We start from the raw sequence: 15,222 nt of genomic DNA on the forward strand, positions 1-15,222 counted from the left end.
GATGATGTAATTATTACAGCACATCGACTCAGTGAGCATCAGTGTAGCAATCAGTGTATCCGCTGTTCCTTTTCAATAGCTATGAATCCTGTCATTACGGGAATCACTGTACTATCAGGACTGTGTGATCGAGGCTTTTCATCCGCCGTTGGACACACACTGAGTGATCCATTTTCAGCTTCTCTTCTTCAATAGGTGTGTGATTTGGAAATATACACAATTATTTTGTAATAAACAACTTGACGTCAGTTCTGTTGATAGTTAGACCAACTACCGGAGATAGAACTAGTGGCTCCGCTGTTTAACTAATGGTACGGTAGTTTAAGAAAACACATTGTGCTTGTGACTTAATGAAACACTGAAGGACATTGGAATAGATTAACTTTATGACGGAGCCAAGTATGTATAACTAGATACAGGTATCAACTCTGAACGGGGAGACAAGCTTTCATACTGACATTGAGTGCATGTCACAGGTATTCTGAAGATTATACGAGAATATGTGTGTGTGCGCATGTGTGTGTGTTATGTGTTTGCGTATACGCGTGTTTGTGTGTGTGCAATTGTGTTTGTGTATGCTTGCATGTTTATTACGCCCGGCCATCTCCCCAGTCAATCGGCCGCTTCTACAGAAAAGGGACGGCGAGCCCCGGTGCGTCCACCCCGCCCCGCCCCGCGTAGACACCACATGCAGCCTTATTAACACCCTCGGCAGAAACAGGAAGAGAAAAACACTAACACACAATAAATAATACAAGAGGAGGCTCTCAAAAGGCACATGACTATTTCTTCATACCGGAGAGATAAGGCTGAAAGGAGAAAGGCTTGTCAATTTGCACAAAAACCCCACTGTCTGCTTGCTATCCACTTAACTGCTTTTGTGGAGAGAGCGTCGGTACGCACTGATTCCAATAGATTCTTATCAAGAGGTTTCGCACACAACTTCAAAGTGGCGGAGGAGTAATGAGGTTTGCTGCCACCTCCCCCCAAAATATGCAGAACATCTTAAGACATTATCTCTGTCAGGGCCCTGCTGCGCTGCCTGCCTGTAAAGTGAAATCACATGTCTTAGCAGAGGGAGGAGCGCAAGCCGTGACCGCGCCTGGTGCTCTGACGTTGCGGCTTGCCAGGTGTACTATAGCTTTTAAATTGTTGTTGTTGTGGTGCTAGGTTGTTGTAAGCGGTTATAAGATGAACTGTTTGTCGACAAGAATGCAGAGTTTGATTTTGCGGCACTACAACTCAAAACAATTCTGTCCTTGTGACAGATGTGTCAGAGCGCTTTGTCAGAGTGCTTTGGGGAAAGGCAAGAGTTGTGTATTTTTTTATTTCCAGTCCTATTAGCACATAATTCTATCTTGAGATGTTGCGATCTTTCCCCAAATCTCCTATCGGCATCAATGGGTGATTTATGCAAAAGTCTTGAGTTAAATTCTGACCCTCCTCACCTGGGTCCTGTTGAAAGCCACGCGGGCGAACACGGCTTGGGAGATGCCGGCCCTCTTCAGCTCGTCCCTCACCCATTGGTATATCTCCATGGACACCTCGGTGTTGCTGGCTACCTGGGGCTCCAGGGGCTTGGTCAGGGCGTTTCGGTTGACCGGCGGGTGGTTGAGGTACTGCTGCGACAGCGACTGCTGTGCCAGGAGCCGGTTGACGGCATACTGCTGGTTGAGAATCTGGGCCATGACCAGCTGCTGGTTCACCAGCTGGGGGCTAATGGGGGTGGACACCAGGCCAGGGTGATGCAGGCCAGGGGGGAGCTGAGCCGGGCGGCCGGGGGTCTGGCCCCCACTGTGGGACGGAGGGGGCAGGGGGGGCACCGGGGAGGAGGGGGGCTGCTCGGCCGTGCTGCCCGGGATGGGCTGCTGGGAGAAGGTCATATGGTTGTGGTTGTGGTTGGGGCCCGGAGGGGAGTGGTCGGACAGGCCGTCCAAGTCTGCTAGAGGAGGGGAAAGAGAGGAGAGAGAGGGTCAATTTAAACACTTTGAATACTGGCTGAAGAGTACAGCAGAAAATGCCCAGACAGAATGTACCAATGCACACTGTCCAACCCACTCAGATGAGTAAAACAGACTTTGAAATTGAAAACAGTGCATCAGGCCAAATCTCGGAGCAACAAAACTTTACAGCCTCTGAACAAACCTGTGTCCCTGTGATAAGACATAGCTGTTCAGACACTTGCCTGTCTAAAAAGCCCCACCCTAGATTCAGGCCCCAGATAAAGGGCCTCAGTGTGCGACCTGCAGACAGCCCCCAGAGCCTTGGCAGCTCCCGGAATTAGTTTATAAAGTTAGTTTATATGGCCCAATCATGTGAGCAATAAAAACAAGTGTGTGTGTGTGTGTGTGTGTATGTATGTTTGTGTGTGTGTATGTCTGCGCATACTGGGAGACAGATATTCCATGAATCGCTCTTTATGTCCCTAATTCTAAAACAAGGTACGGAAGCTAGCCAATATGATATTTTTGGGGACGGCCTAAATATAACCCCAAGGAGGGGAGAGAGAAGAGAGAGAGAAGAGAGCGAAAGCGAGAGAGAGAGAGAGAGAGGGAGAGAGCGAGAGAGAGCGAGAGAGAGCGAGAGAGGGAGAGAGAGGGAGAGAGAGGGAGAGGGAGAGGGAGAGGGAGAGGGAGAGGGAGAGGGAGAGGATCTCTACCTTGTAAGGAGCATCCTAGACATGACCTCTTCCTCGTGCCTAAGGAAAAATGAATGTACTATTTATGGTGTCTCTCATTTTGGGAATATTTAAGTCCATAATGGCAGCTTGTGAGTATTTTGAGCTCTGTCTAAATTACACGTCTGTGGATGAAAATAATAATTTAAAAAATCTAAGAGGATATCAAAGTGACTATGAGTGAATGTGAGGTTTCGTCAGACTGGATCTGCTTGAATCTTCTGAGGTTTTCTATCTAAAGAATTCATATAGATTTAATCATTTACATGCACTGAACTCAGAATAGTATCGCTTAAATTATCCATATAATTTACACCTAGATGTGTGAAACTGCTAACATGGGGCATAAAAATCATATTGAATCATATAAATCATATTTCTGAGAAGCATAAATTGGTGTTAGGAAGAGAAAATCTTCCACAAACTCAATATTTCAGCGAGAGATAAAAGATTGAGTGCCTGGAAGAGTTCCAAAAATCCACACAATAATCACAAGTATAGCAGCATGTTTTCTTAACTGTCAGGAAACACAACAACCGGCCAAAACTGTTCTTTTCAGTATTTGTCAAAACAAATTATTAAGAAAAAAAAGGGGGTAATAATTACATCTCTCCCATAATCCTCGGCATTCCCTGGCTGTGATGCTTCGCTCTTGTTTCTCTACTCTGTGCTCACACACATTGCTGGGGGGCATGCTCACAAACACACACACACACACACACACACACACACACACACACACACACACACACACACACACACACACACACACACACACACACACACACACACACACACACACACACACACACACACACACACACACACATACTGAACGCACACACACACACACACAGCATTTCCATGAAAAAATAAAATAAAAAGGGGTGGCAGAAAAGCACGGCAGGCCCTGGAGAAAAGGCAGCCACAGACGCGGGAGTCCTTGTGTGGAATCCAGCCACAAAAGAGTCCCGGATTAAACACACAATGGGAATGGGATGTGGGTTGAGAGAGGGATGGAGAGAGAGGGAGGGAGGGGGAGAGAGAGAAAGAGAGCGAGGGAGAGAGAGAAAGAGAGCGAGGGAGAGAGAGGGAGAGAGAGGGGGGAGAGAAAGAGAGAGAGAGCGAGAGAGAGAGAGAGAGAGAGAGAGAGAGAGAGAGAGAGAGAGAGAGAGAGAGAGAGAGAGAGAGAGAGAGAGAGAGAGAGAAAGAGAAAGAGAGAGAGAGAGAGAGAGAGAGAGAGAGAAAGGGGGGGGGTCCAAACCCCATGGAACTCTTTCTCCTGCTGGATAGGACTGCCCTGAACTGCTATCACACTTCAACAGAGTAGAGTCCACTTTGCCGGGTCCCATAGAGGCAGCTCTGACAGCAGAGACTGTCGACCAGGGCTCTTCAATGTGTTTAACCAGACGCATTTTCAATTACAGACAGTGTCTCGATGTAAGGCAATATAACTACACTGCCCATGGTGGTAGACTAAGTGTATGTTTATGAAACTACAGTGGCACTGAAGCACAAAGGAGAGACTAACATGCTCCCTTTCAACAGTGGCCTCTATGCCATCGCTGCCACTCAACGGGCACGCATAGTAGGCATCCTTTCATGAATATTGAGGTTGAGAGTGTCGCCACGAGCGACAAACAGCCACCTGAGGGGTGCCAGCTTTCGCAGGGACTGGGTAGGGACGCAGTGCAGTGTGTGTGCCCACAGACGGTGTGTGTGTGTGGCCATGTGACGTACCTAGTGTGTTGGCACGTGGGCTGTCGTGGAGGACACACGTCCCCAGGTAGCCCTCCAGCTGCGAGGGTTGGCGCATGCCTGCACAGACGTGTGGGCAAGACCGCAAACACACACACACACACACACACACACACACACACACACACACACACACACACACACACACACACACACACACACACACACACACACACACACACACACACACACACACATAGAGAGGACAAGACACACAGTGCACAGGTGAAGAGAGAGAAAGAGAGGGTTAACGCCCCATACAATCTACATGATACATGACCAGGGGAAGAAAGGGTTAATGTGGACATAAGGGATGCCACAGCGTTGATACCCACTATGCTTCACCTCATATCCCATGTACACATAAATATCACATTCTAAATACACACAGAACTTGTCTAAATGTGTAGTTTCAACATCGCTGCTACTTGAGATCCTACATTCTGTATGTACTCTTCCATAAACCATAAAGAATGTTAGGTAAAATGTGTGTGTACAAGAGGATGGGTAAGGGGCCAGTGGTGTTATGTGTTCATGTTGTGGTGTTATGTGTCCAGACAAATGGAGTACGATATGATCAGAACAGTGTTCACAGGAAAAACCATGAAAACATTCTGGTCTTATATCTTGACCAGTGAAAATTCCTCAGAGGAGGAAGGGGAGGACCACCCTACTCAGTGAATTTCATAAAAATGTAAATAGTGAAACATTTAAAAAGTTATATTTTTTAGATAAAACTATACTTAATAGATTAACATCACCAAATAACTGATTAAAATACACTGTTTTGTAATGAAGGTTTACAGTAGTCTCGACAGCACTCTGTGGGGTAGCACCATGGTGTAGCCGGAGGACAGCTAGCTTCCGTCCTCCTCTGGGTACATTGACTTCAATACAAAACTAAGGAGGCTCATGGTTCTCATCCCCTTCCATAGACTTCCATAGTAATTGTGACGACTTCCGGAGGATGTACCTATCAGAGCTCTTGCAGCATTAACTGACATGTTGTCCACCTAATCAAAGGATCAGAGATTGAATCTAGTACTGAAAGCATAAGACACAGCTCGCTAGCAGTGTAGTGCATAAAATGGGGTGAGTAGTTTATTCAAAGCAAGAGAAAGAAAAGAGTTGAACAAATTTGAACTAATTTCTTCTAATATTTAAGAGAAGCAGCAGAGAGAGAGAGATAGCTATATTTTCTTGTATTTTTCCCACTTTCACTTTAACTTACTTTGCTATTTTGCTAATTTAGCCTACTCAAACACCTGGCTCAAACAGAGGTCAGCCAGTGTAACTGCTAAATTGCTTGCTGTACACTGTACTGCGTGATTGTAGCAGGTTTACTAACGTGTTAGTTCTAGTAGCTATGTTGACTTTGACGTTAGATAATATGGTGACAACGATGTAGGCTGTGTGTAGCAGTTAGCGGTTCTGGTATGAAGGTTTGGCTTGGAAAGATTTTTATCGCCTGGTCACAGACAGCTGATGTGTTGTTGTGCACTGAAGTCCACAAGCAAAGGGAAAAGGTGAGAGGAGGAGAGCGCGTAGATGCGAGAAGGAATTATACAACGAGCAAAGTGATGATGCTGTTTGTATGTGGCTGCTATGTAAGTGAAATGTGTGTGCGGGTAATCAGGGGTGTATTCGTTCCGTCGATTCTGTTGAAAAAAAAAGTTTATGAAACGGAAGCAAATGGAACAAAACGGGGACAAATCTACCTGAATTTGTCCAATAGAAACTCTCATTTGGAACTGTTTGAACTAATGATTACACCCTAGATCAGATAGATGCAAGCAAGAGTGTGCAAGAAGGTATTGAATGTGTCACTGTCTTTCATCTTGATTACTTCCATTTATCTCTCGACCAGTTCCCCCAAGTTATAAATGTTTATTCGTAGGCTAGGTTGTAGCAAACTCATGATGGGTACAGGGAAAATTAGAGTATCACGTAGTAGCCTAAACCTGTTGATGTTACATTGAGCTGGGTTAATGGAATATGAATGACAGTCATACAATATGCTGTAATAGAAATAATGCCATGCTCATAAAAAATAAATCGTCCTCCTTAATCTTAAACAGCACCGACCGCCACTAATCTTGAATGTAATCGACATGAGCACGAGCTTGTATAGGAAGGTGGATTTCTACACAGTAGGTTGAAACCAATACTCTAAATGACTGTATATTAAACTCTATTAATATGACTGGTATAGTATTTCATGACCAAAACACATAAAATAGACAGTATCTGAATTATGTGACCTAATTTCCAAAAAGGGACAAGGAGGACTAACCGAGTAATCTAAAATACGAAGCCAGCCTTGTTCTACTTTGACAAGGAAAAACAGATTGATTTCAAACCAGATGATAGCCAGGAAAATCATCCTTACTGTATGTCATTTGTAGGTAACTGAAACAGTATTCATAAACAAAGGTCGCGGACCTCAATTTAGTCTGTGATTTTGACAGCCATTACTGAATACTAAACTACATCTGATAAGCAATAATAGATTACTCTGAATGGATTCAGGAAAACCAGTGAAAACATTGTGCACCTGAGCAGTGTACAGGGAAATATCTGAGAAGAGCCATCATTAGATGATGTGATTAAAATGTGTTTAATGTACCGGGAAGAGGGGGGGGGGACCATGGGGCAGACATATTGGAATGGTGATTGGGGGGTCTGATAAGACAGTGTTAGTGTAATATTTTGCTTACCCATCATATCTTTTGTCTTCTTGAAATGTTTATACCAGCGCCCAAATTCCTGACACTTCGCCGCCGACACATTTGCATAGTAAGTGCTGTTCACAATGGAGGAGATCATACTCTGAAAGAGAGAGATTGGTAAAGAGAGAGAAAACCTTCAGGATCCACAATGTGCACCATGAGGGCATATATTAACGCTGGTGTGACATGCACTGATACTGTGTTTTCTTGTCAAAATGAATAAAACATTTCGGTGCACAAACAACAGTATTCTAGCAAAGACCATTTTTTATCAGTCATGCACAAATCTTGGTCTTGTCTTTCCAAATGTAAAACAAATCAAAATGAAATATAAGAGGTGTGTCCCTTTATAGCAAATGCCACGGAGTTTGAGAGAACCTTTCTGGGAGGAAGGCAAATAGTGAGCTTCACTGAATTAGCGGCCTTGTTGATATGCAGGGTGAAGTACTACAGTAAAGAGCAGTTTGCTTTCAAAAAGTAAAATAACAAACAGACTATTAAAAGTTAGCATCTGGAAATCAGGCAATGTAAACAGATGAATCTTTTCTTTTTTATCCGGCTCTCCACAATATGTTAAAAAACATCTTCAAGAGACATAAGGCTTTTATATCTGTGCCCTCTCGCCTTCTCCACAATTGACTCTACTCTTCCTTATTTATTTCTCGAACGCATTCCTCGCAAACAAGGCGCAGTCTTCTTTTCATTAAATGTTTTAACACCTTCCTGGCCTGCGGGTGAATAGCAGGAGAAATTGTTTTGATTGTTATAAATATTCAAAAGATGAAACCATCTGTTTTCAAATTACAGGTATGCCATCTTTATCATATCTTTAATATGAGCACTTGGGGACGGGAGGGAACCTTCTGGCACAACAGCACTTCAGTGAACAACGCATGGCGCTGGCAGCAGAGCCGCAGCCTCATCTCCCACTCCTCCTCACCGGAGATGGAAGACGAGGGAGGATTGAGTCTGCTGCTGTGGATCACTATGGCCCTGATGCTGAACTCCTGACCTCAACACCGCTACACAACCGGCATACATTACAATCCCGGTGAATTGCGGAATGATCATTGAGGATGAGTTATTGAGGATCTGACAATTGGTATCTTCAGTAGTGTTAACAGAAAAATGGCACATACAGTACAGTATATCAGCTGAACCAAGTCCATATGAATGCACTATTTTGGTGAGTACAGTGTAGTCAGTATTGTGGCATAATGGGAGCTATTCCTTGGGCGTAGCATGCTATATTTACAGTATCTGGGCGAGGCGGAGCCAGCTATAGCAGGGCCCACCCAAGACACACTTCCTGTGTTCATCTTTGACACAGATGTTCTAATAAACAGTCCTCATTAATCAGGCATCTCCCTCCATACATCACGCCTCTCACTGGGGCACAAACACACACACACACACACACACACACACACACACACACACACACACACACACACACACACACACACACACACACACACACACACACACACACACACACACACACACACACACACACACACACACACACACACACACACACACACACACACAGGCACAGACATGGTACACACACTTGCCAAGCCATGCAGATAACCACCGCCACCTCGTGCCCACGAAGCCTCTGCCAGCCAGTGGCCATCAACAGGTAGTGGTGGGTACTGTGTGGCACCAGGATGCTGCTGTCTGCCTGCCCTGGGCCCTTTAAGTGATAGCCATCTACAGCACAGGAGCTTATCAGTGTCCCCAGGAAGTCGCACAGGGCCATTATCTGCCCCAACTATCTACTCCACTTTCCGTCATGGGAGAGAGACGCATGAAAAAGACACGTTGGTAAAACCTGCCATGGCCTGCAAGCATATTGCACACACACACACATAAACTAACTAAGACACCGTACACACACCCTTTTCTTGTTCCCTAGCTCTGATTGTGGCTAATATCTTGCTTCTCCCCCCACAAACATCTAAAACTAATTACAGTCAATTCCACACCAATTGGGTTAAGCGTCCCCACCCCTCCCCACACACACGCACACATGTCCGCACGCCTGCACACATACACGCACACATACACACCAATAGGCCCTACCGCTACCTCAGCCGCTGGCAGACTCAGAGCAGAGCCCAGGCTCACAAAGATGGCATTTGATGGTTATTTGCTGCTATGCAACAGGACAGCTGCTCTGTCACGGCCGCCCGGTGGGGGGAAGGAGGGGGCAGAGAGGCAAGGGGGGCCTCTTTTGTTACCTTAGTTTCAGAGGAGCCTGGGGGTTAAGTTCGCTCCCAGTCACTGAGCCGGCACTCTCAGAGAGGGTGGTGATGAGGAGAAGGGGGTGGACGGGAGTCAAACTTTTTAGTGAGACCCCATCTACTTTTCCTCTACTGGGGGCATTACACTCAAACTCCATCTGAGCGCAGTCAAATGATATTCCACTGGGAACGATAACAATAGTCACAGTGGTGAATAAAGTCTCTTTTCTCTCAGGCCCCCCTCCCCTCTCTTGGAGTCGGAGTCTCTTCAGGGCATTTGTAGGCCAAACACACAAAGCATGACTCCCCGCCACAAAATAATTAACTAAATGTTTGACAAGACCCAGAACAAAGGCGCCGTTTTTTCAAGATCCCCCCCCTCTTTCTTTCTCTCTTTGAGCCCTGTTCTGAGGTAGGGTTCATTCTCTCCCCCAAATTCTCTGTTTGTTAACCTTTCTCTCCCCAGGATTACCCTCCTGAATATCAAGGAGACACTAATCCTATAAAAGCTGCCAATCATCCAAGCCTCCAAACACGCCCTTTCCTCTCCCCGGGCGCTGTTGGCTTCCCAGAAGCCTTAGGAGCGCCTCGGCCTCTGTGGCTTCTCACCTGCCGCCCATCACATCCCCCTCAGGCACTATCATCAGAGACCCTGAGCCAGAGTTTAATACTGATAGGAAACAGCAGTAGCCACGCAGATCTAATACTGGGCTCAATGGCCCAAATGAGCGTTGAGACTTATAGAGAGACCTATGAAAAGCAACAAGACACCTCTCTGTGGGTATAGCAATGCAGATGTCAGATATTTTAATGTCGGGCCATCTGTGAGCCCCTACAATGCAAGTAAAAGGATAGCTGCTTAGAGTATATCATATATGATATTTGGGATTAACAATGCACATCTCAACTATCATTTCATATTTCCGGTAGCGTGTAAAACAGACCCTCTTACCTACACAGAGCGTCTTACAATGAGTAAATAACAATGGCTGAACAACGGAGTGAAATCGAGCAGCGATGCTATCCTCTGAGCCTGCGCGGTTGGACCGCACCACAGAGAGTGGTTCACATACGGACCGTAAACAGGGTGATTACCGGGCTGAGGGAGAGAGGGAGGGAGCGGCGGCACGGCTCAGCCTGAACACCACCGGGGGACTCTTTACATCATCGCCACGCTCTGCACGGCTAAACACACACACACACACACACATAACACGGGCCTCTGGGTGACCATACAGCAGCCTCGGTGAGGGGAGAGTCCACTCCATACCGCACACCATAACATACACACTCCATACCGTAAGCGCTCACACACACACTCTATATCGTAAGAGCACACACACACACACACACCCAGACGGCTCCTGTGATAGATATACTGCAGTTTCTTTCCTGCAGAACAGCTTCTGTTATGAGCTATGATATACGACAAAAGCTGTAATCCTATAGAGTCAAGCTACTTGAATACAGAGTGAGTGTATTACATAATGGTCTGAGAAAAAAAAATCCAAAAACATACATATTTCTAGCCTGACGTATAAAGAGGAAATCAAGATTATTCTGCGTTGGTCCATTGTTTACCCAACAATAACCCTGCATTCAATCAACAGTACTGCTTCTGCAAATGAGGGAGGAAGAGAAGAAGAGTGGGGGGTGCATCTATATGGACGACAATGGGTATTGATTTGGATTGTCTATGGAATTCTCCATCGTGTTCCACTCTATCAAACTCTGGGCATTTGAAAAAGGGACACTGGCAGTCTTTGGCAAATGGAATAGTGGGGGTTTGTGGACGGCTCCAGCACCTGTGATAAGGGACATTCTTTTGCCAGAGAGCTCTGGTTCATGTCTTTGAGTAACTCCTTGAGGGCATTTCTTACTGTAGAGTGGGTCCACTGCTCTGGCGGCAGGTCCTCCAGTTTAGGACAACTGTGAGATGAGATAGGAGGTAGGAAGGAGAGATAGAGGGGGAGAGAAAGGAATGAGGGTGGGGGGAGAGGACGGAGAACAGGGAGATTGAGACAGGGGAGGAGGAAATACAGAGAAAAGAGAACAGAGAACAGGAGAGAGCAGGAGGAGAAAGAGAGAGAGAGAGATATGAGCACAGGCCCTTGCTTTCCTGCTGCAAGCGCCCCTCCAAGACAGACAGATTTCATTTGGCGCATCAAGCAGATGCATCTGGAGATTGCTCTCTCTCCCTCCCTCCCTCCCTTCTCCCTCGCTCTCTCTCTTTCCCTCTCTCTCTCCTGATTGTTCTGATTAGTTAATTACTTTATACAACACATCTGCTGTATTGATGCATGAATTATACATCAGCTGCATGTGGCGACTATTATTTCATGTTACTTCTACCTTCCTGGCTCGATGTGCTCGGCGAAACAATTTAAGGTGTTACCGGCTAGATTTCTGCAGCGGGGGGAAAGGAAATAACAACATGCCGCACGTAAAAACACACATTTTTGATAAAAAGACAAATAATGTATGGGTCTATGCAATATACAGATGAATGTACTCTATTTACAGACAAGTGGACCCCCTTTCAAACCAGATCATTTTAATGAGGGGAAATTCGAAAACAAGCAGGTCTCCAGTGAGAGAGCCCTGTTCGCTTCAGATAAGGATCTCTTCATTTGATCAAGCACGCGCCACGCAGACGTCACGTGTGTGGGACATATGGCCGTGTTCGCATTGCATGCATTCCTGAATTATGGCAACGACAAAAGAAACACGTGAACCGCACACTCCACAGTTGGTATGGGTGTCTATTGAGTTTATGTGTGTGTGGTGGGGGAGACGGGTTGCTATTGTCTTCGAGGTTATCAAAATGTTGTAGGTACTTTGATATGTGTAATGCATATGTAATAAACAGAAGGTAGATAGGTAGAAGTTTGAGGATTCAAAGATAGAGGGCGAACACACACACACACACAACACACACACACGCACGGCTCTGGTTGAGGCTTTGCCAGAACACCTTAAACGGCTGTAGCAGCTAGAGAGCCTCTGGGGAAAGCAAAGGAACAGAGGGGAGGAAAAGAGAGGAGGGTGAGTGGTGGAGACAGACAGCTATCCATGCAGACGCACAAGCTTGCTGGAAATAAACACAACCTTCTGTGTCCTGGCTGGTGTGTGTGCAGAGGAGGGGAGGAAAGAGAGGGAGGGAGAACAACCTGTGTGTGTATGTGTGTGTAATTGAGTGTGTGTGTGTGTGTGTGTGTGCACGTTGCGTGTGTGTGTGAACAGCCCCCCAGAGGGTTGCATTAGCAGTGAACTAGTGAGGGTAGGGCTGAGTGTGTGCAGCTGGCACAGGCCTCTACACCAGCAGTACCAATCTCAGTGTGTGTGTGTGTGTAGTCTGTGGCTGCTATGTGGTCTGTAAACAGTATGTGTGGGCTGTGTGGCCAGACTGGTCATTAGAAATAGACGCCGATTTTGGATGTTTGAAAACGTCCTGAGAACGTCGATATATGCCTTCCTCGGCTCTCACAACAGCAAAAAATATATAAATATTGCCCAGCACTGGGCGAGAAGTGATGATGATTGGAGCTGGGACATGCTGCTTAGACCACTGTGCTACTGCAGTTCACAATGCTCTAGCAAGCTTTGAGAACACTGTGAATACTGATGATACCTGATGGTAATATTGCATGTTTTTATATTATTTTGTTGTAGCCCTTTCCTGCAGTCAAATGAACTAGTGGCCTTATAAGTGGAATGTTATAAATATTTTTCATAATTTCATCATTAATAAACATACTTTCTTTTTACGCCGAAAATCTGTGTTTCTATGTCAAACGGTTTCGGTATATTTCCGTCTTCTGTGATGTATATAAAGTGTAATATTGGGATGCAAACTCAAAGAAGATTTGTTTAAGACTACCAAGAAACACTCTGTGTGACCCTGATTTAGCCCACTGGGCTAAAAGGTTAAGCCTTCACCAAACCATAGCCCTAACCTTAACTATTAATGCCCAAACTGTTAACCTTTGAGTTGTTTCTGTTTGAATCCTGTAACCATGTGTAATTAACCCTGTGACCACGCATAATGAAAGCGTAAAAAATAGACATATCCATAATATGTTGAATTTCGAAGGAAAACTATGAGATCTTGTTGGTGTGGCTACTGACTGTGGTCAACGTATTACATTTTTGTATTTATTTCACCTTTATTTAACCAGGTAGGCTAGTTGAGAACAAGTTCTCATTTACAACTGCGACCTGGCCAAGATAAAGCAAAGCAGTGCGACACAAACAACAACACAGAGTTACACATGGAATAAACAAACATACAGTCAATAATACAATAGAAAAAGTCTATATACAGTGTGTGCAAATGAGGTTAGATGAGGGAGGTAAAGCAATAAATAGGCCATAGTGGCGAAATAATTACAATATAGCAATTAAACACTGGAGTAATAGATGTGCAGAAGATGAGTGTGCAAGTAGAGATACTGGGGTGCAAAGGAGCAAAATAAATAAAATAAATAACAGTATGGGGATGAGGCAGTTGGATGGGCTATTTACAGATGTGCTATGTACAGCTGCAGTGATCTGTGAGCTGCTCTGACAGCTGGTGCTTAAAGCTAGTGAGGGAGATATGAGTCTCCAGCTTCAGTGATTTTTGCAGTTCGTTCCAGTCATTGGCAGCAGAGAACTGGAAGGAAAGGCGGCCGAAGGAGGAATTGGCTTTGGGGGTGACCAGTGAAATATACCTGCTGGAGCGTGTGCTATGGGTGGGTGCTGCTATGGTAACCAGTGAGCTGAGATAAGGCGGGCTTTACCTATCAAAGACTTATAGATGACCTGGAGCCAGTGGGTTTGGCGACGAATATGAAGCGAGGGCCAGCCAACGAGAGCAAACAGGTCGCAGTGGTGGGTAGTATATGTGTCTTTGGTGACATAACGTATGGCACTGTGATAGACTGCATCCAATTTGCTGAGTAGAGTGTTGGAGGCTATTTTGTAAATGACATCGCCGATGTCAAGGATCGGTAGGATAGTCAGTTTTACGAGTGTATGTTTGGCAGCATGAGTGAAGGATGCTTTGTTGCGAAATAGGAAGCCAATTCTAGATTACATTTTGGATTGGAGATGCTTAATGTGAGTCTGGAAGGAGAGTTTACAGTCTAACCAGACACCTAGGTATTCGTAGTTGTCCACATATTCTAAGTCAGAACCATCCAGAGTAGTGATGCTGGACGGGCGGGCAGGTGTGGGCAGCGATCGGTTGAAGAGCATGCATTTAGTTTTACTTGCATTTAAGAGCAGTTGGAGCCAACGGAAGGAAAGTTGTATGGCATCGAAGCTCGTCTGGAGGTTGGTTAACACAGTGTCCAAAGAAGGGCCAGAAGTATACAGAATGGTGTCGTCTGCGTAGAGGTGGATCAGAGAATCACCAGCAGCAAGAGCGACATCATTGATGTATACAGAGAAAAGAGTCGGCCCGAGGATTGAACCCTGTGGCACCCCCATAGAGACTGCCAGAGGTCCGGACAACAGGCCCTCCGATTTGACACACTGAACTCTGTCTGAGAAGTGGTTGGTGAACCAGGCGAGGCAGTCATTTGAGAAACCAAGGCTGTTGAGTCTGCCGATAAGAATGTGGTGAATGACAGAGTCGAAAGCCTTGGCCAGGTCAATGAATACAGCTGCACAGTATTGTCTCTTATCGATGGCGGTTATGATATCGTTTAGGACCTTGAGCGTGGCTGAGGTGCACCCATGACCAGCTCTGAAACCAGATTGCATAGCGGAGAAGGTATGGTAGGATTCAAAATGGTCGGTGATCTGTTTGTTAACTTGGCTTTCG

The 15,222-nt window shown here is 45.6% G+C and overlaps 1 protein-coding gene across 14 annotated transcripts in view; it reads right to left on the bottom strand.

Moving 5' to 3' along the window:
- LOC139573762 (DNA-binding protein SATB1-like) overlaps positions 1-15,222 on the bottom strand; it is a 54,061-nt gene that overhangs the window by 22,173 nt on the left and 16,666 nt on the right. For 6 of the 14 annotated variants that reach the window (XM_071397583.1, XM_071397586.1, XM_071397585.1 and 3 more), the window contains exons 5-9: positions 11,219-11,342; positions 7,153-7,264; positions 4,418-4,495; positions 2,660-2,698; positions 1,449-1,942 (exon numbers count right to left, since the gene is read on the bottom strand). In XM_071397583.1, coding sequence (XP_071253684.1) covers positions 1,449-1,942; positions 2,660-2,698; positions 4,418-4,495; positions 7,153-7,264; positions 11,219-11,342 — 847 coding nt within the window. The remainder of the gene's footprint in view (positions 1-1,448; positions 1,943-2,659; positions 2,699-4,417; positions 4,496-7,152; positions 7,265-11,218; positions 11,343-15,222) is intronic. The other 8 variants (XM_071397596.1, XM_071397590.1, XM_071397594.1 and 5 more) reach the window with 4 other exon arrangements.

This window comes from Salvelinus alpinus, chromosome 4 (genome assembly GCF_045679555.1).
Source record: "Salvelinus alpinus chromosome 4, SLU_Salpinus.1, whole genome shotgun sequence".
Classification (NCBI taxonomy): Eukaryota; Metazoa; Chordata; class Actinopteri; order Salmoniformes; family Salmonidae; genus Salvelinus; species Salvelinus alpinus.